At 45.0% G+C, this 21,667-nt stretch overlaps 1 protein-coding gene across 1 annotated transcript in view; it reads left to right on the top strand.

Annotated features, from left to right (window-relative positions):
- Positions 1-21,667, top strand: part of GADL1 (glutamate decarboxylase like 1) — a 564,135-nt gene that overhangs the window by 243,372 nt on the left and 299,096 nt on the right. Inside the window, exon 6 of the mRNA XM_073678031.1 lies at positions 4,215-4,330. Within this exon, the coding sequence (XP_073534132.1) occupies positions 4,215-4,330 (116 nt within the window). The remainder of the gene's footprint in view (positions 1-4,214; positions 4,331-21,667) is intronic.

Here is a 21,667-nt window from a genome sequence, read left to right as displayed (position 1 = left end):
CTGGCACTTTGAATACATTAGCTACTATTAAGCATAAAAGAATAATGCATTAACAAAAGATATGTAATTTAAATAATGTATTAATTTTTTTTTAGATTTGTGCTATAATTATTGTAATTGTCCATATGTTACTTTAGTGCTTGTAATATGGAGTTATGCAGGATTCATATGTATAAAGCTGAAACATCACAGCTCAACCATAGAAACTCATGTGTCCATTTGACATCATATAGTTGTTTAAAAACATCTCTTGTGTCTATTTTGTCTCTGAACCAAAGTCTGGGAATGGCTGTCCAGCCACTCTCCCAGCCTTTCACTCTCAAACCTCATGCTAGAGATAATAGGTATAACGCAGAAAGCTTTGGACTCACTGCGCCAAGGGCCGGTCTTGCCCTGGAAGTGCGTAACTAAGTAACTACTGGGTATTCACTAAAGCCTATGATGGTGAGGATAGGCTTGGCAGTCAATAGTCACCAGGTACCACTCCAGGTCTGTCCCAAGATCTGCAGCAGCTGACCTGAAAGTCAGAGAAATGGGTACGAGGTAAAGGTGGACGGAGACAAAGATGTGGTCAGACAATTCGAGGTTAGGGCAGGAAGCACAAGTTCAAGTGAATAGGTCAGAATAAAGTAGGCAGGCCGGGTCAGAACACATGAGAAACAATACAAGAAAGCACCTTGCAGGAAACTAGACAGGAACTTAACTAGCACTTATATCAGGCAAAGAGTGGTTTGAGGAGCTGCTTAATAAACCCCCTTCTGCTTGGGAAAAGGCAAGAGAATTTCACCAATGCCGGCCACAATGGGGTTAAATGCCTGCAGAATGTGGTCGCGTTTCCCTATAGCCAGGTGGAGACTTACCAGCAGCAGGAGGATGAAGAAGTGTTGGAAATGCTACAAGAGGCAGCTCAGTGTGACAACCTGAGACTGGGAAGAGCAGAGCAGTGAAAGCAGTGACAGTAGGTCTGAATTGTAACAGAGAAATACCTTTAGGAACTTTAGGCAATGTATGCATTATTAGAATGATTGGATGAGGTGAAATAAACACTTTTAAACATTGTCATAATACTAAGAGATAGCCCATCATCATTAATTCTAGAGATCTGTTCCCAAAATTGGCTGTGGGGTCATGTGGCAATAAATTATAAACATTTGAATCTCATGACATCAACTCTATTGTTGTACAATACTTTTTCTCATTCAAAAGTACGACCATTCCATCATTATCAGATATTTGAATAACAATCCACTTCATTGTTTGCTTATCGGTTATATTATTACTGTGATTGTTATTTTGTAACTTCAAATAATTTTTGTAAATCATTTTTTAATAGTTGCTGAAAATGGTTTATCTCTGGCAACAATCCTTGCAGAGGTTCGCACTGTTGCTTTGCGGTCCTGGGTTCAAATCCCACCAAGGAGAACATCTGCGAGGAGTTTGTATTTTCTCCTCCTAAGGGTTTCCTCCATATATTAATGTTTCCCCCCCACACTCGAAAGGGAATTTAGATTGTGAGCCCTATTAGGGACTGCGATGATAATGTATGTGAATGCTGTGGAATATGATAGCACTATATAAGCAATGCATAATAAATAAGAATAATATCAGCTGTAATTGATTAAAGGTTCATAAATTGTTCAGTGTACTGATTGTAAACTCTTATAAGTCAGCTGTACAGGCCAACCTCTGAAAGATAGAATTCTTGAGCACCTTAATGATATTTCTAATATTCAAAAATGTCTTAATATCTCTGGAAGTGCATAACATATTACATGAAGATCAAATTAATAGCTTGTGTGCTTACGACATTGAATTAATAAAGAAAAAAAGCATGCGTGCGGAGGTTATATAAGAAGAGCTGTTTCGAATTCTGAGTATTTTTGAATTTTCTATCTTAAAGTGAATCTGTCAGTAGGATCAATCCTCCTATACCGTTTATATGAGCATACTGGTCATAGAAAGCTGAACAAAAATGATACCTTGACATCTGTGATCCAATGTCTTATTCCAGAGTAATTTTTCTTAAAGGGTTAGTTCAGTACCTAAAATGTCCTTTTTAAATATTTATCTTTATACCCTAACCGCAATGTGTTTTTTTTTACTTCACTTCCTGTGACATTTCGCTAAAAAGGAGTCTTAAAAAGGAAGTCACAGGAGCCTGGGGCTGTACTCATTCCTCGCAGCATCCATCGCCCCTCCAGGAGCAGGATGTCACCAGGGGTCAGAGCTGCAGTTATGTGCTACTCTTTCTTGCATCGTGCCCTCTGAAGATGTCCTGGATCCATGGTGATAGAACTGTGGGAGAGGTGAGTGCAGCGCCCACACTCTGCTTCTATCTCTGACGTTGTATGTTCAGTGGACCCGGGACATACTCAGAGAGCTGCGATGCATCAAAGTAACTGCAGCGCTGCCCGCTGATGATGTCTTGTTCTAGGCAGAAATATAGGGTATTGTATAATAAAGCTAATTAAATAAGTGATTTAGGGTGTTAAGATAGATATTTAGAAAGGACATTTTAGGTACTGGACAAACCCTTTAATATGTAAATGAGCTGTTAAAATCTATGGGCTGGACATAGCTTTCCCTGATAGACTACCGCCAGAGATTATTTTAAATGAGGGTATTACCAGCATGAGACATGTAGATCAGGAGAGCGGACTATCAGTCGTTACATGTCTCACACTGGTAACTCCCCCTTTCATTTAAAATAACCTCTGGAGACAGATTCTCAGGGAGATCAGTGTCCGGCCCATAGATCTTAACAGCTCATTTACATATTAAAGGGTTTGTCCAGTACCTAAACTGTCTTTTCTAAATATCTATTAACAGCTCATTTACATATTAAGAAAAATGTGTATTTCTCTGGAAAAAGATATCGGATCATAGATATCAAATTATCATTTTATTCAGCTTTTTATCCCCTACATGCCCATATAAAATGGCTTAGGAGAGTTGATTCTACTGACAGATTCTCTTTAATACGTGATTTCCTTTTCACATTTCAATCCATAGGAACAATTGTTTTATTACTGACTTATAGAATTTGTATGGCATTTTTTTTATTTTTCATGACTGTTTTTTTTATCATTGTAAAAGACAACATATTCTGTTCTTAACAGTCTTGGCGGGTGTGTTTTGTGACGTATATGTAATCAGATATCACCTGTTTTTTAGCTCAGTTTGTGCTTAGCACCATTTGCACTTTGCCATTTGCTTTGAGCAGCACCATCGATACATTAGAAACATGAAAGTTGAGCAGAGATACTGTGTCTTGCACTGTGAATTTGCAATTGTTACTAATAAAAAAATGAACTTTTTTCAACTCTCAATGCTGGACTCAACAAAAAAAAATCTTTAAAGCTTTAACTTGGACCCTGGTCAGAGGTCGAGACCATGCAGGGAATGGCATTTGCTAACATAGGTGAGTTATTAGCAAAATTACTATTTTGATATAATTATTGATGTCAGGGCTATATGTTCAGTGTATACTGCAGGAGATTATACTATGGACAGAGCCTAAGACAACAGTGACAGAAATAGGAATCACTATTAAAGCATCAGCTATATTGGCCATATTTAGTTTTATCATTTAAATTCATTTCTATTGTTTTAGAGAAACAGTATATGAAAAAAAACATGGTGGTCATTAAATTAGTCCTGCACACCTTTTAAAGGGAATCTGTCACCAGGTTTTTGCTACCTCGTCTAAGATATGTATCACTTATTGAGCTGCTTGTTGCAGTTTTGCTAGAAAAAAAAAACTGCGGCAGATCTACCAGATCTCTAAATGCTGCTTTCTATATAACTCCGCCCACACCGCTGATTGACAGCTTCCTGTGTACATAGGCAGCTTTCTGTCAATGCACAATCAGTGGTAGTGTCGGGGTTATACAGAGTTCATGAATATGGAGGACTACATGGAAGAAGGTTTACTAGTCTTCAAGTAATAATTTACTGCTAATAAAACAGTGATTTTAATGAAACTACAGCAAGGAGCCCTGTAAGTGACACATCACTGGAATCAGGGTATCTGTCTCTACATCATGATGCTCTCAGATTAGGTGTCAAATACCTGATTACAGGTTCCTATTAATAGGAAGAAAAATGTAAAGAATTTGCTGACTTGACCAGGCAGCAGCATTAGTGTGAAAATTAAATTATACTGTGACTTCCATGCATGACTCCATGTAAAATGTTTTCTAATTAATCTCTAGGTGGCTCCGTATCCAATATGTATGCTGTAAACTTAGCGAGGTACAAGTTCTGTCCTGACATAAAAGAGAATGGGCTGTCAAGTGTTCCCCGACTTGTCATGTTTACTTCCGAAGAGGTATGATGTGAATCTGAGACCAAGAGAATTAGAAAAATGAAAAGTGCATCCTCTGTGTTGCGTGTAGTAATATAGTTTTCTATTTTGTATGACAAAAGCATAAATGCATAAAGTAAATATAAGGGAAGCAGGTCTCCATTGCTGTACAAGGTTGAGAGAAATAAAAAGATCACCTCCGGGTCTAAATGGCTGATTTTGACTGTTAAAGGAATCTGTCACTAGGTTTTCGCTACTCCATCTGAGGGCAGCATGATGTAGGAGCAGAGGCCCTAATTCCAGTAATGTATCACTTACTGGGCTGATTGCTGTAGTTTTGATAAAATCACTGTTTTATCTGCTGCAAACCTACTAATCTACTTAATTGTGATCTCTGTATGACCCCCATGCACATCACTGATTGACGGCATTTTATGTGCAATGTATATGGGTGGAAAATTGCTAATCATGTGTGGAAGTGGGGTTATAGAGAGCTCATGAATATGGAGGACTACATGGCAATAGATTTACTAGTCCTCTAGTGATAAACTCCTGCTGATAAAACTGCAACAAGCAGCCAAGTAAATGACACATCGCTGCAATCAGGGTCTCTGTCCCTATATTAAGGTGTTCTCATATTAGATGGCAAACACCTGGTGACAAATTCCCTTTAATGTAGAAGAGTGACTACCAGTCACAGCCACTCTCCTATTCCTGATCACCAAGGTATCCTGCAGGAAGCGCATAACGCAGATAACGTACATGTCTGCCATTTATGGGACGGAAGATAAAAAAATGTCTCGGCTAAAACAATGCACTATGTTATATTTAGTTGTGAGACCCAAGGGTGCACCGCTATGTCTTGCTGCACAGGTCTGCATTAGACATAACTCAGTTTGTTCATTAAGAAGGCAACATTTAGTGCCTAATGAATTGAATACTAAATGTCACAACTGAACACTAAATGTTACAATCGCCTTTTTGGAAGTGAATATTCCGTATTTCATACTTACATCCAGCATATATCACAATAACGTTACATTATTTTTATTTTTACCGTTTTACAAATTTATATCTCTAAAACATTTCTGCTGTCCCCTCATCTTTGCAATATTGATGGCACTTGATGTACTTAATTATTCCAGATGAATTGAATTAAGTCCTAATAAAATAAAGTATGTCTAATGAATACAAATGAACCGGACAAATGTAATTTGTTAAGCAAAACATAGAAAAGATTAAATTTAGTTTGATCAGAACTGGCCAGCTATATTTCCAGTGCTCCTAAAAGGTATTTAATTACTTAGGTTCATTCCTGCTTTAATATTTAATAACAGTGAATTGCCATGGATAACAAATATGTCATAACAAGAAGAAACCTTTCAAATTAATATAACATAAGATAAAACAATGCAAAATGACTATTCACCTTCATTCCCATAAAGTACGTATGTATCATAGCTGCAAAGACATATTGTTTAAAGTAAAAGGAGTTGTGTGGTCTAAAGCTACAAGTCTGCAATCATCCTATTTGACTGCAGACTTGTGAATTTTCACATCGTGTGCAATATGCACTGTGGGGATTCTCTGGTGTTAGCGTCGGGTGTGGGGGAACACGTGACCAGCAAGTATGCAATATGAATACTCCTGGCCACATTCCACTAGTGTATTGAGTGAGGCCAGAAATAGTCTAGTTGGAATGTGGCCAGGAATATGCCTATCGCATACTTGTGGGCACATGACCACCTACTCCCGGTGACGGCACAATAGAATTCTCACGGCGCGTTGTGCGTGAAATGTGAGGATTCACAAGTCTGTCGTCAGATAGAAACCTTTAAGGAAAATTTATCAATTATCGATATCCAAGTAGTGGTCCGACCACAAGACCTTCTACTGATTGGCAGAATAAGGACCTTTTATCCCTATTTGAATGGAGTGACAGTGGACTTACTCAAAAATCTCCATTTGTTCACTATGGGCAGGGCCGGCGTTAGGGGGAAAGCAGACTAGGCATCTGTCTAGCGCCCCCGCTCCCGGAAAGGTCCCCAGGCAGTGGCGTGCCACTAATAGCGGCACACCACGTGGCCACTTTGGGGTCTATGAGTCAGAGGGGCCTGGCACCAGCGCCGACCCCCCTCCTGCATTCAACTGTATCAGCATCATAGATACCGATACAGCTGAAAGCAATGATGGAGGAGGTAGCGTCATGTGATGCTCCCTCTCCCATCATTCCCCCTCTGCCTCTGAAGCAGCGTGCGCGATTCTGTCACCAAGCTGTACAAGCAGTGGAGCTGCTGAGACGGGTTGCAGAGTCCGGAACAGTGGGGGAATGAGGAGAGGTAAGTATTGTATTTATTTTTCTTTATATATACAGTATATCAGTGAGTACATGGTGGTCATAACACTGCAGGACTATGGGGGCTACATTATACTATATAGGGGGCTGCATTAAACTATGAGGGGGCTGAATTATACTTTATGATGGGGCTGCATTATACTCTGAGGGGGACTGCATTATACTTTATGTGGGGGCTGCATTATACTTTATGAGGGGGGCTGCAGTATACTTTGATGGGGCTGCATTATACTTTGAGGGGTGACTGCGTTATACTCTGAGGGAGGCAGCATTATACTCTATGGGGTTGCTGCATTATACTCTATGAGGGGGGCTGCATTATACTCTATGGGTGGGCTGCATTACACTCTGTGGGGGGCTACATTATACTTTGTAAGGGCTGCATTATATTTTATTGGGTAGCTGCATTATATTCTATGGGGAGTTGCATTATACTATACGGGGTCTGCATTATACTCTGAGGGAGGCTACATTATACACTATGAGGGGGGTTACATTATACTGTATTTGGGAGCCGCATTATACTCTATGAGGACTATGGGGTGCATTATACTTTATGGGGTCTGCATTATACTATATGGGGTCTGCATTATACTATATGGGGGCTGCATTATCCTCTATCAAGGACTATGGGGAGGGCATTATTCTATTTTACTATATGGGACCTGCATTATACTGTATCGAAGACTATGGAGAATGTATTATATCATATGAAGGACAATGGGGTGCATTATACTATGGGGAGTGTGTTGTACTATATGGAGGACTATGGGGTGTGCATTATACTATATGGCGGACTATGAAGAATTCATTATACTATATTGAGGACGATGTGGAGTGTAGTATACTATAGGAAGGGTATGGTGCTGTCCATTATAATTTATGGAGGACAATGGGGAGTGTTTTATACTATATGGAGGACTATGGGGAGTGTTTTATACTATATGGAGGACTATGGAGAGTATGTTATACTATATGGAGGACTATGGAGAGTGTAGTATACAATATGGAGGACTATGGGGAGTGCATTTTACTATGTGGAGGACTATGAGGAGTGTGATATACTATATGGAGAGCTATGGGGAGTGTATTGTACTATATAGAGGATTATTGGGAATGTATTATACTATATTGGTGCTTTATTCACATCACCATATTTTCACAGAGAGGTAGATTACATTTGGGGTGTAGAAAAGCCAACAGATACCATATTTTCACAGAGAGGTAGATTACATTTGGGGTGTAGAAAAGCCAACAGATACACTTCCTTTTATTAAAAAATTATATCTTTATTGAAAATATAAATCAACACAGAAGAAAACACATTAAAAACAATAAACAAGATTGTATCGCAGTAAACACAGGTAAATATGCATACAGATATTATGTCAGTCCAAGATATATTTCTTAATGTCGACTATTTCCTGCTAATGACCTATATGGAGAAAATATATTACATTTTATACTTCAGTTAGAAATGGGTATTAGGTCTCCATCTAGTGGCCAAAAAGAGTACTTACTACAACAAGTAGGTAGATTCGTATAATCCCCATTTCATAAAGTGCATGTGCTAAATAAAAGGCCATTATGAGGAGTGTTAAATAAAAATAATCCTAATGATCAGATGCTCCATTACCTCAAACAAGCATATATATTAAAGAAGTTGTCCGGTACTTTTTTTAAATTGCCCAATGTATTCAGCATGTGGGCATAAGTATATTTGTAAATACCTTGTGTTGCTTTTAATGCCTGTGAGAAGCGCTATCGGTGGCCGGTCACAGGCATCATGTGACCCCGCGCTGACGTCACGACAAGTGAGGCGTGACTCAGCGCTGGGGTCCCAGCGGTGGCTGCTGGGTTGTGGGCGGGGTCACCCCCCGCGTCACACCCAGCATCCACCGCACGCTCTCCCTCTCCCCATTCATTGGGAAAGCGTGCGGTGGATGCCGGGTGTGACGCAGGGGAATAACCCCACCCACAACCCAGCAGCCACCAGTGGAACGCGGAAGAGGGACCCTCGGCTGCAGCCTGGGCTTGTCGTGACATCAGCGGATGTCAGCGCCGGCTGCAGCCGGGGGTCATGTAATGCCTGTGAGCGGCCAGTGATAGCGTCGATCACAGGCATTATCTGCAACACAAGGTAATTACAGAGATACTTATGCCCACATGCTGAATACATTGGGCAATTTAAAAAAAAAGTACCGCAAACCCCTTTAACAATAAGGTGCAAGTGCATGAAAACAGGTAAGTAGAGGAACGAGGAGCATCAGACCAGAAGTTAAAGGTTATTCAGCCAACATTACACATTGCAGAGGACAAGAAAAGACATTTCCATATTTACCATCTATAAGCCCTTTAACGCACATTTCACAGAATGCTTCATCAGAAATGTTGTGTCAACCAAGGCAGTGCACAATATTTAAATGATCAAACAGCCAATCCCGTTGGTCCCATTCAGAAATTCCGAAAAATCTTTTGGACTGACATAATATCTGTATGCATATTTACCTGTGTTTACTGCAGTACAATCTTGTTTATTGCTTTTAATGTGCTTTCTTCTGTGTTGATTTATATTTTCAATAAAGATGTACTTTTTTAATTAAAGGGAGTGTATCTATTGACCTATCCAGTTTAATACTTCCTTATTAGTGTTGAGAGAACATGCTCGACACTGCTCGGTACTCACCCGAGCATCACGCTACTCGGGATGTTTGGCGAGCACCGAGCATTTCCGGGTTACTCGGGCGGGAGCTCGGGTCTCCGCTCTGCATGTTTGGCGCTCTTTACAGAGCCAATGAACATGCAGGGATTGCCAGCCAGTCACTGTAATGCTGCAGCCATGTTGGTTGTGGGCATTACAGTGATTGGCTGGCCGCACAGCGTCACCTCGAGTATTTAAAACGGGGCGCCGCCATCTTGGACACAGTCGCTCCGGATTAGACAGTGTAGGGACAGCGCTGCTGATTTAGGGAGAGATATAAACTGCGAAATAATTAGTATAGGGTCTGTAAAGGCTGCCAGAACAAACAAACAGTCCTTTTCAGGACTAATATCCATCCCTGATACCAGGCAGGCAGGCTGTATAGGAGACACAGTGGTTATACCAGTAAACGCTGCATTACAGTCCTGTGTGCTCCTGTTGCTGAAATTGCTGGACTTAGCACCAGGTGTCGGGGGCCAGGAAAAATCCTTTTTTTTTCATCTAAATCCTCCTTTTTTTTTTCCTCCTTCACACTGTACAAATACCCGTCTTATTAACCTTTTGGTGTCCCCCCTCCCACAAAAAAAAAGCGTGTCTCTGATTTTTTAGACACAAATATATCTGTTGAAAATAGTCTTGTGAAGGCCTGACATCCCAGTGTGGTTTCGCAGTTCCACGGGTCAAATCGCTGTACTATCCAGTTTTGGGCCTTTGGTATCTAAAAAAAAAGCAGTTTGAGTGTGTCGCTCACTGTTCAGCCGCAAATATCTCTATTTAAAAAAGTGTGGTATACCCCAGTAAACAATAACTGTGGTTTTGCCATCCCATGGTAAAAAATCTCTATTATTCAGCCTTTGGTAGTTTTTTCCGTAAAGAAAAACAGTAGTGTCTCCTGACTGTTGTGACACAAAAATATATTTGTGGAAAATAGTCTTGTGTAGGCCCAACATCCCAGTGTGGTTTCGCAGTTCCACGGGTCAAATCGCTGTACTATCCAGTTTTGGGCCTTTGGTATCTAAAAAAAAAGCAGTTTGAGTGTGTCGCTCACTGTTCAGCCACAAATATCTCTATTTAAAAAAGTGTGGTATACCCCAGTAAACAATAACTGTGGTTTTGCCATCCCACGGTAAAAAATCTCTATTATTCAGCTTTTGGTAGTTTTTTCCATAAAGAAAAACAGTAGTGTCTCCTGACTGTTGTGGCACAAAAATATATCTGTTGAAAATAGTCTTGTGGAGGCCCGACATCCCAGTGTGGTTTCGCAGTTCCACGGGTCAAATCGCTGTACTATCCAGTTTTGGGCCTTTGGTATCTAAAAAAAAAAGCAGTTTGAGTGTGTCGCTCACTGTTCAGCCGCAAATATCTCTATTTAAAAAAGTGTGGTATACCCCAGTAAACAATAACTGTGGTTTTGCCATCCCACGGTAAAAAATCTCTATTATTCAACTTTTGGTAGTTTTTTCCGTAAAGAAAAACAGTAGTGTCTCCTGACTGTTGTGACACAAAAAATATATCTGTTGAAAATAGTCTTGTGTTGGCCTGACATCCCAGTGTGGTTTCGCAGTTCCACGGGTCAAATCGCTGTACTATCCAGTTTTGGGCCTTTGACCGAATTACTAGGGAAGCACAGAACAACACCAGTATTGAGAACTGATCAGTGTGAACAGGTTATTAATTGGATAGCAGATAATACTTCCAGTTACATAGGCACCACCACCTCCGGTCTGTCTTCCACACAGTTAACTCTTAGTAGCCGTGAGTCTCGACCGCATACTCCTCCTCACCCTGATGCTCCTTCCTCCCACCATGCCGAGTGTCGTCAGACAGCAAGTGATCCCACACTTGGACACTCTGAAGAGCTGTTCACTGGTCCATTTCCATATTTGGGCCCCTCGCCTGATACTCTTGAAGTGGTGGAAGAGGAGATCCCATGTTGCGATGCCCAAATATTTGAACAGCCACGGCCACAGGAAGTCGACGTTGGCAATCTGTCACAAGAGGTGGACGATGACGAGACACAATTGCCAGGAAGTGAGGAGGAGGATCGTGGTGCGCAAGTGGAAGAGGAGGAGGTGGTGGATGATCTAGTAACTGACCCAACGTGGAAGGAGAAGATGCAGAGTGAGGCCAGCAGCACACAGGGGGAGGGAGGCAGAGTACCACAACAGGCAGGAAGAAGCAGTGTGGTGGCCGCAGACAGAAGGCAGGTAACCGTTCCCCGTAACACCAACACGAGGGACGTTGCCAGTACAAGCGGTAGGTCTTTCAGAGTCTGGAATTTTTTTAAAGACTCTGCTGATAACCCCAAAAATGCCATATGTTCCACCTGTCATGCCAGAATCAGCAGGGGTGACAAAACTAGCAGCCTGACCACCACCAGCATGATCAGGCACATGGCAGCAAAGCACCCGACTTTGTGGGGCGAAACCCAGGGTCCACGACCAGTGTCAGCGGGTGCCACCACTGCTTCTTCCACTGTTGTGCGTGCAATAGAACCCCCTGTTGTGTGTGCAAGGCAATCCCCTGTCCATACTGCATGTAAAGATGCCCCCTCCTCTCAGTCTTCACTTGTTATGGCAGTTTCTCAAGAAACAGCATCAACGTACACGTCCACGTCCCACCGCAGCGTTCAATTGTCCATATCCCAGACCTTTGAACGAAAGAGGAAATTCGCAGCTAACGCCCCACAAGCCACAGTCCTAAATTCGCACATTTCACGACTGCTTGCATTGGAAATGGTGCCTTTTATGATGGTGGAGACGGAATCCTTCCGCAATCTTATGGCGGTGGCCGTCCCTCGGTACTCAGTCCCCAGCCGACACTATTTTGCCCGGTGTGCCATCCCCGCACTACACAAGCACATGTCCCAAAGCATCTGCCATGCCCTCAACAACGCAGTTACTGGGAGAGTCCACCTGACAACGGACACGTGGACAAGTGCTAGTGGCCAGGGACGGTACATCTCTCTGACGGCACACTGGGTAAACATAGTGGAAGCCGGGACCCAGTCGGACCTTGGGACGGAACACATCCTCCCCACACCGAGGATTGCGGGTCCTATGTCAGTCAGAGTTGCCCCCACAGTGTACAGCTCCTGCGCATCCTCCTCCTCCTCCTCCTCCTCATGTTCAGCCTCCATCTCAGATATCACCACATCAGTTACAAGCTGGAAGCATTGTAGTACTGCCTCCGCCAAGCGGCAACAGGCTGTGCTGAAACTCATAAGCTTAGGTGATAAACCTCACACTGCTTGTGAGTTGTGGACAGCTGTGAAAGAGCAGGCAGATCTGTGGCTGAGACCGCTGAACCTACATCCCGGCATGGTCGTGTGTGACAATGGCCGTAACCTGGTGGCGACTCTGAGGCGAGGTGAGATCACACACGTACCATGCCTGGCTCATGTGCATAACCTCGTGGTTCAGCGGTTTCTTAAATCGTACCCCGAGTTGCCAGATCTGCTCGTGAAAGTATGCCGCCTGTCAGCTCATTTTCGCAAGTCGGCTACAGCTTCCGCCGCCCTTGCTGTGTTGCAGCAGCATTTGCAGCTTCCGGCACACCGACTGGTGTGTGATGTCCCCATACGTTGGAACTCTACCCTCCACATGTTGCAAAGGATTTGTGAGCAGAAGAGAGCAGTTGTGGAGTACCAGCTGCAACAAGGCCGTCGATATTCAGGTCAGACTCCACACATAAGACCTCAGGAGTGGACCTGGATGTCTGACATATGTACCATCCTGACAAACTTTGAGGAGGCCACCAAGATGGTGAGTGGTGATGACGCCATCATTAGTGTCAGCATCCCACTTGTCTATCTTTTGCAACGCTCTCTGCAGAGAATTAAAGAGGAGGCATTGCAGCCAGAGTATGATGAGATGGATCAAGAAGCCGTAGCGGGCGATTACACACAGCCCAGCCTCATCTCATCCCAACGTGCATTGGGGGACAATGAGGGAGAGGAGGAGGAGGAGGAGGAAGAACAGGAGCTGCTATCATGAGTTGTAGACGGTAGTACCTGTACAAGTGTCATACAGTTGGTTCAGCGTGGGTGGCCTGAGGACAGGGGGGAGGAGGAAGAGGAGGAGGAGGAGGAGGAAGAGAGCATGGTCAGTCGTCATCTTGGTGAGGACACGGAAATCTTGCCCGTTACCAGTCTTGCACGCATGGCTGACTTTATGTTACGCTGCCTTAACCGTGACCCTTGCGTTGTCAAAATGTTGGGTGACAGTCATTACTGGTTGGTGACACTTGTAGACCCCCGCTACAAGGAGAACTTTCACTCTCTTATTCCTGAGGTGGAGAGGTCTACAAAAATGGGGCAATACCAGAAGGCCCTTGCTGCAGAACTCTTAAAAAAATTCCCATCTGAACATGCTAGCGGCAGAGGTCACAGTTCGTTGCCCAACCAAGGCGTACAGGCGAGAGAGATGCAACTCCAATCCAGCAGAGGCAGGGGAACACTGTCAACGTTCTGGGACAGTTTTCTGACACCCGCCCAGCTTACAGGCCCTGAGGCGCGGGGTACTCTCACAAGGAGTGGAAAGTTTCAAAAGATGGTGAGGGAGTACCTTGCCGATCGTACTAGCGTCCTCCGTGATTCCTCTGTGCCTTTTAATTATTGGGTATCCAAGCTGGACACTTGGAATGAACTCGCTCTGTACGCCTTGGAGGTCCTGGCCTGCCCTGCCGCTAGCGTGTTATCAGAGCGTTTTTTTAGTGCCGCTGGGGGAATTATAACTGATAAGCGCACTCGCCTGTCAACTGACAATGTTGACAAGCTGACCCTTATCAAAATGAACAAGGGCTGGATTGGGCCAGACTTCTCATCACCACCGAATGACAGCAGAGTAACATAAAGTCAAATCCACTGTGTTATTTCGGGGGGTGTATTCACATGCACCGCTTCACACCCACACATGGGTATATGCTTCCTCGTTTCGGCTGTTTAATCTTCTTCTCCTTATCCTCAGCCTCCACCACCACTATACCACCAGGGTGCAAGCATTGCAAGTTCCTCCGTCCTTATTTTTGGCAGCTTTTGCTTGCAAGGCATAAGCAAATACTATGGGACACCCACTCCCCAATAATGGGACTTATGTTTGTAATATGCTGTACTGCATGGCTCTTGTAAGGGGCATTGCAAGTTGCTCCGTCCTAATTTTTGGCAACTTTTGCTGGAAAAGCATAAGCAAATACTATGGGACACCCACTCCCCAATAATGGGACTTATGTTTGTAATATGCTGTACTGCATGGCTCTTGTAAGGGGCATTGCAAGTTGCTCCGTTCTAATTTTTGGCAGCTTTTGCTGGGAAAGCATAAACAAATACTATGGGACACCCACTCCCCAATAATGGGACTTATGTTTGTAATATGCTGTACTGAATGGCTCTTGTAAGGGGCATTGCAAGTTGCTCCGTCCTAATTTTTGGCAGCTTTTGCTGGGAAAGCATAAGCAAATACTATGGGACACCCACTCCCCAATAATGGGACTTATGTTTGTAATATGCTGTACTGCATGGCTCTTGTAAGGGGCATTGCAAGTTGCTCCGTCCTAATTTTTGGCAGCTTTTGCTGGGAAAGCATAAGCAAATGCTATGGGACACCCACTCCCCAATAATGGGACTTATGTTTGTAATATGCTGTACTGCATGGCTCTTGTAAGGGGCATTGCAAGTTGTTCCGTCCTAATTTTTGGCAGCTTTTGCTGGGAAAGCATAAGCAAATACTATGGAACACCCACTCCCCAATAATGGGACTTATGTTTATAATATGCTGTACTGCATGGCTCTTGTAAGGGGCATTGCAAGTTGCTGCTTCCTAATTTTTGGCAGCTTTTGCTTGGAAAGCATAAGCAAATACCATGGGACACCCACTCCCCAATAATGGGACTTATGTTTGTAATATGCTGTACTGCATGTGACGCGCCCCCCCGACCGTGTGTACACGTGTGTGGGATACCCGGTGCTGGGTCTCTCTTGTCTGTAGTCTCCGTGGCGGTAAACCGGTCCCGTGGCTCAGGCTGGTCAAACCAGTGGCAGTCTTTCTTAGGTTTTGAGGTTAATTGTCCGACTGCGCCACCCGTGGATTGCGGTCAGGGAGTACCACCGCTGCGAGACAGACCGCTGAGGCTGGTGTTGTGTGCGCAGCATAGAATGGGATAACTCCCCTCGGGAGGAGTATAGCCTCAGGGCAGTGAGTGTGGATGATGGGGGTGATGGTGCACGAGCGCAGCAGGAATGACTCAGAGTCTTTGCAGTGCAGTTCAGGGTCTTTACTGATGATTATAAGGTGGACCCTCCCAGGAGTACAGGCTAGCATAAGAGGCCTGGTCAGTCTGTGAGCAAGCAGGAGTTCCCCTGGCCAGGTGGAGTTGTAGGCCTCCCCGTCTGTCTGCACTCTTCCTGGCTACCTTGCTGTAAGCGGGTAGAAGTAGCCCACGTCCCTGAGTGTACCGTGTAGTGCTCACCCGTATGGCTGGTGACTTGGGGCCTTCTGTTAGCCTCCGCTCCACGACGGCGGTGCTGGTCCCTAGCTTGTGACTGAGCCTCCGGGCTTCTATGGCCAGAGGACCTGAAATCCCCTGCCGGCTGGTTTCTGCTGCTGGATATATAAGTCCTCACAGCTTCGGACTCCTGTGTCCGGTTCCTATTGTCTTCTGCCAGGGCGAGCTCTGCTCAGCTTCCAGCCCCTGGTCTTTAGCTCCTAGCTCCTACAGAGCTCCTTGCTGTTACTTTCCCTTGCTCTCACTCTGACTCTCACTGTTCTCTGACTCACTCAACCCCGCCCCAGATCCAGTTTATAAGGACAGAATTCTCCCCTCCCAGGATTAGGGCAGGAGGATGTTGCATGTTTAAGGGATCTTGACCAGGAAACCTCCCACTTGCTCTCCGACGTAATATCTCTATTACTGTGGTGACCAGACCCCTGGGGTGCCACACATGGCTCTTGTAAGGGGCATTGCAGTTCCTCATAATTTTTGGAAAGCCTTCCATTCACTGCTTAGGCCAACATTGCACAGGAGACCCAGTTGCTATAAATGGAAAAAAAGGTTTAGTTAACACCCTCTGACCTCCATGTCATTCCCAAGGGGCATTGGAGTGGCTCGAAAATTTTGGTAGCCATTGCACTCACTGTATGCCCTATAACTGTGTAGCCGAACCGCTCCTTTTGTTACAGAAACATATCCTACAAGACATATCTGGTTGACTGGCCTGATATTGATGTGAATGGTCCCTGATCCTCCTGCTCTTTCTCCTTTGCCACTACCTCATCCATCATTTATCACCTGAAGCTTTGTTTTAACGGGAGTCATAGAACTTGGATAGTAGCAGGAAAACATCCAGCAATCCTCGGAGGAGGTAGGATATGTGCCAAAACGCTGACCTCCTCAGGCCTAGCCGCTACTACATACATGCGCTTGCATTACAACAAAACAAAGCAGATGCTAACTTCTATCATCCTCATCATGCTCCTCACCTTGGCACTCTCAACTCCCCTGATGGAGAAGCCAGGGCCCACCGGAGGAGTCTGATAGTCCGGTGGGCTCGACCAATGCTGCCCTAAAGCAGGCCAGACTAAGAAAAGTGTGGGAAAGGTTACTGGGACAAATAGGGGTGGCTGGGGACCGAGTATGGACACCCGGCCACCCCCTGGAGGCTGGGGAGCAAGCGGGGACACCCGGCCACCAGGCGGCTGGGGACTGAGTATGGATACCAGGCCGCCGACACAGCCATGGCGTGGTGGCCAGATTCTGCCTCCACATGCCTAAAATGCCCAATTTAAAGTGCAAGCAAGCAAGCAGTATGGTATTGCAGCCTGGGGGTGGGTGGGTGGCAGGCTGCATACTTGCTCTTGCATTGCAAGGAATGGGAGAGGTACAATTGAACACTGCCCTGGGACAAGGACTTGAATGGGGATAGTTGCAAGTCTGCAACGACAGGTGCAAGGTTGCAAGGTGGGAGGCATCTTCGCATGTACCATGAACAGGGGTTTGGCAAGCACACACTACAGCGGAATAGGCTCTCCTTCCCACTAAATGCACTGGGGAGGGCACAGGTAATGTTTTGGTATACGCGCTTAATCTTATGTATAAGGCACACCAGGACAAATATGGGCGGCTGGGGACTGAGTATGGATACCTCGCTGCCAAAGCAGCCATGAGGTAGTGGCCAGCTTCGGCCTCCTCCAAACTAAAAGGCCCCATTTCAAGTGCAAGCTAGCAGTATGGAGTTGCAGTCTGGGGGTGGGTGGGTGGCAGGCTGCACACTTACACTTGCATTAAAAGAAAACATAGCAGATGCTAACTTCTGTCATCATCATCATGCTCCTCACCTTGGCACTCTCAACTCCACCGATGGAGAAGTCAGGGCCCGCCGGAGGAGTCTGGTTCTCTGGTGGGCTCGTCCAATGCTGCCTAAAGCAGGCCGGGCTAAGAATAGTGTGTGGGGGGATGTTCCAAGGAAAAATAGGGGCGGCTGGGGACCGTTTATGGACACCCGGCTGCCCCCAGGCGGCTGGGGTCCGAGTATGGACACCCGGCCGCCGGGCGGCTGGGGACTGAGTATGGATTCCAGGCCGCCAACACAGCCATGACGTGGTGGCCAGATTCCGCCTCCACATGCCTAAAAGGCCCAATTTCAAGTTCAAGCAAGCAAGCAGTATGGTATTGCAGCCTGGGGGTGGGTGGGTGGCAGGCTGCATACTTGAGCTTGTATTGCAAGCAATGGGGAAGGTACAATTGAACACTGCCCTGGGACTAGAACTTGCATGGGGATAGTTGCAAGTCTGCATCTTCTGATGCGGTAAGGATCACTTATGATGGGCACACTTTTAGACAGTGACCTGGGAGTCAGAGATGCTTCCAGGGGTCTTCCCCATGCTGTTCCCTTGTCTTTTCAGCACTTTATGCATGTGTCACACAGCACATGGCCAGATAAGGTTGTAAAATGTTAAAATGACATTTCACGGTGAATGCATTGTCATAGTTGAAAGCAATACAAAAGTGCAAAAACGCATAAAAAATGCTACTTGTGAACATAGCCGAAGGTGTAGAGGAGTATTTTTGTTTTTGGTCATTTATTTTAACTTATACACAAGTCTTTACCCTGGAAAGGATGTTCCTTAACATATTTCACAGGTAAAAAGTTTCACTTTCGTTTTTGAACGTTTTATTGTGAGCCTGTAAAAGTGGCTTAATACCTCTGACCACGTTGTTGACAGCAGTGACCTGGGGGTCAGAAATGCTTCCTGGGGCGATCCCCATGCTGTCCCCATGTCATTTGAGCACTGTCACTATCGTTTTGGGCACTTGTTAGGCTTTTAAAAGACTGCCGGGGGTGCCACCGCAAAAATGCTCGAGTCTCCCATAGACTAACATTGGGCTCGTTGCTCGGGTCGAGCAACCGAGTATCACGGCGAGCTCGGCCCGAGCTTCGAGCACCCGAGCATTTTAATTCTCGCTCAACACTATTCCTTATACTTAGGACCTTTGTTTAGGTATCTACATTTGTGGTGTGTTAATGCACCTATACACATGGAACATTGAGTTTGGGTAGGACAGGCCGGTCCTTGTCCTTAGTTAGATTCAAACTCAAGACTCAGTGCTACAAGGTAACACTGCTATGGCCCTTGAGGCGTTAACCATTAAAGCGAAACAGGGGGAAAATTTACTTCCCAATGATACATTTCTGACACATTTTAGCACACAAAACATGTTATATCTTTCAAAAATGCCAAATTCAAAATCCTAAATTAAAGTTGATAATCCATCATGGTAGTGCAAACCCATCATTCCCTTTCAAAACTTAAAAAGGGATGCCAAATTTTGTATTTTATTGGGCTCTACAGACTCTTTTTAACCTGCACATGTATCTTTAATGTGGTTGGAGGTCATAAATCAGATAAAAGATGCCCCAAAAACGACAGACAAAAGATAAATGTGTATGTGTATTAGTGATGGGCGAGCATTAAAATGCTCGGGTGCTCGATGCTCGGATCGAACACATTGGAATACTCGGGTGCTTGACCCGAGCAACGAGCCAAATGTAAGTCTATGGGAAGCTCGAGTATTTTTCAGGCGGCTCTCCCCGATGGTCTTCAGAGGGCCTAAAAATTCCCCAAATTGATGGGAACAGTGCTCAAATTACATGGAAACAGCATGGGGAAGACCCCTGGAAGCATTTCTGTCCCCCAGGTCACTGCTGTGAACAATGTTGTTAGAGGTATTAAGTAGTGTTGAGCCACCCCCGTAGTGTTCGGGTTCGGTTCGGTTCGTCGAACACCGGGATGTTCGAGGAACTATTCGTCGAACTGTTCGTCAAAGACCTTAGAACACCGTCGAACACCGTTAAAACCAATGGCAGGCAAACAAAAACACATAGAAACACATAGAAAACACCTTCAAAGGTGTCCAAAAGCTGACAAACTGCTCAGAAGACGCTCTCTTTAAAAAAGCCGGCCGGCAATTCAGCAGCGGCATACACCGGTACCCGACAATTTAGACAAGAAGGAATAGAGCATCACACATAGATTAGATAGATAGAAACATGTCAGTCACACATATAAGAAGCACAGTGACAGTGTTGCTTACTGTACTTGTCATTTAGTGTACAGGATTTATTAAAAAAAATAATAGTATTTTCGTGCACCGTCTCTTTAAAAAAGCCGGCCGGCAATTCAGCAGCGGTACCCGACAATTTATAACAGAAAGAATAGAGCATCACACATAGATAGATATAAACATGCCAATCACATATATAATAAGTACAGTGACAGTGTTGGTTACTGTACTTGTCATTTAGTGTAAAGGATTTATTTAAAAAAATAATAGTGTTTTCATGCACCGTCTCTTTAAAAAAGCCGGCCGGCAATTCAGCCTCGGTACCCGACAATTTAGAACAGAAAGATAGAGCATCACACATAGATTAGATAGATAGAAACATGTCAGTCACATATATAAGAAGTACAGTGATAGTGTTGATCACTGTACTTGTCATTTAGTGTTAAAATAAAGGATTTATTAAAAATAAAATTGGCGTGGGGTTCCCCGTAATTTTAGTCTCTAGCGGAGGTTAAGCAGACGGCTGGGGCAGATGTTTGAAGCCTGGGAAGGGGGTAATACCCACGGAGCTTCCCAGGCTACTAATATCAGCCTCCAGCTGAATACCTAGCCTTAACTAGCTATTAAAATGGGGGACCCCCCCAAAAAAATGACGTGGGGTCCCCCCTATTTAAATAGCTAGCAAAGGCTAAGCAGACAGCTGGGGGCTGATATTAATAGCCCAGGAAGGGTGCCATGAATATTGGCCCCCTCCCAGGCTAGAAACACCAGCCGTCAGCTGTCCCAGAAATGGCGCATCCGTAGGATGCGCCAAATCTGGCACTTAGCCTCGCTCTTCCCACTGCCCTGTAGCGGTGGCAGTGGGGTAATAGGGCTGGGGTTGATGTCAGCTTATAATGCCAGCTGACATCAAGCCCAGGTTAGTAATGGAGAGGCGTCTATAAGACACCCCCTTTACTAACCCCATAGTCAAAGTTAAAAGAAAACACAAACACCCAGAATAAAGTCCTTTAATTGAAATAAACACACAATTCTTTATTGTTCTAAATTAAACCATACTTACCATCACGCCCATTCCAGCTGAAGCCAACGATCTCCTGCAATAAAAGTAAAATAATAAACCAACATCATCCTTACCTTTCCATGGTTCCCACGACAGCTTCAGCTCTGCTACATCGAGATGACAGGCTGGACCGCAGCAGAACGCTGCCATCCAGCCTGTCATCCCGCAGACACTGAGAAGCGCAGGCTTGCTTGCGCTCCTCAGTGTCTGGCTGTGACGGCATAAAGATGAGCCGAGGTCATGTCCAATGAGCTCGGCTCACCTCATGCACGTCACTGACAGCGTGGGAGAATTCTCACGCTGAAGCGCTGAGTGCAGGAGAATTTTCCCACGCTGTCAGTGACGTGCATGAGGCTGATATTTAAATTTGGCGCACAAATCGGTGATTGGTCGCGGGCAGCGTCCGCGACCAATCAGCACAGTAGTGTTTAACTTTGGCGGCAAGATCAGTGATTGGTCACGGTCAAGACGGCGACCAATCACCGATTTGTGCGGCACATTTAAATAGCGGCCGTGACCAATTGGATGTCAGCACCGCTCCCCGGTCCTCCCTTCACGCCCTAGCCGCATGGATGTCAGCGGCGCTGCCTGTGCGGATACTTCCGCTGCGAGAACCCGGGACATGAGCGGGCGCTCGGAGCAGAAGTATCCCGACCCGCAGCGCCGCTCCCCGGTCCTCCCTTC

This window comes from Phyllobates terribilis, unplaced genomic scaffold (assembly GCF_046119375.1).
Source record: "Phyllobates terribilis strain yellow unplaced genomic scaffold, ASM4611937v1 Scaffold_4__5_contigs__length_816908805, whole genome shotgun sequence".
In the NCBI taxonomy this organism is placed as follows: Eukaryota; Metazoa; Chordata; class Amphibia; order Anura; family Dendrobatidae; genus Phyllobates; species Phyllobates terribilis.
This window is presented reverse-complemented; position numbering and strand designations above follow the sequence as displayed.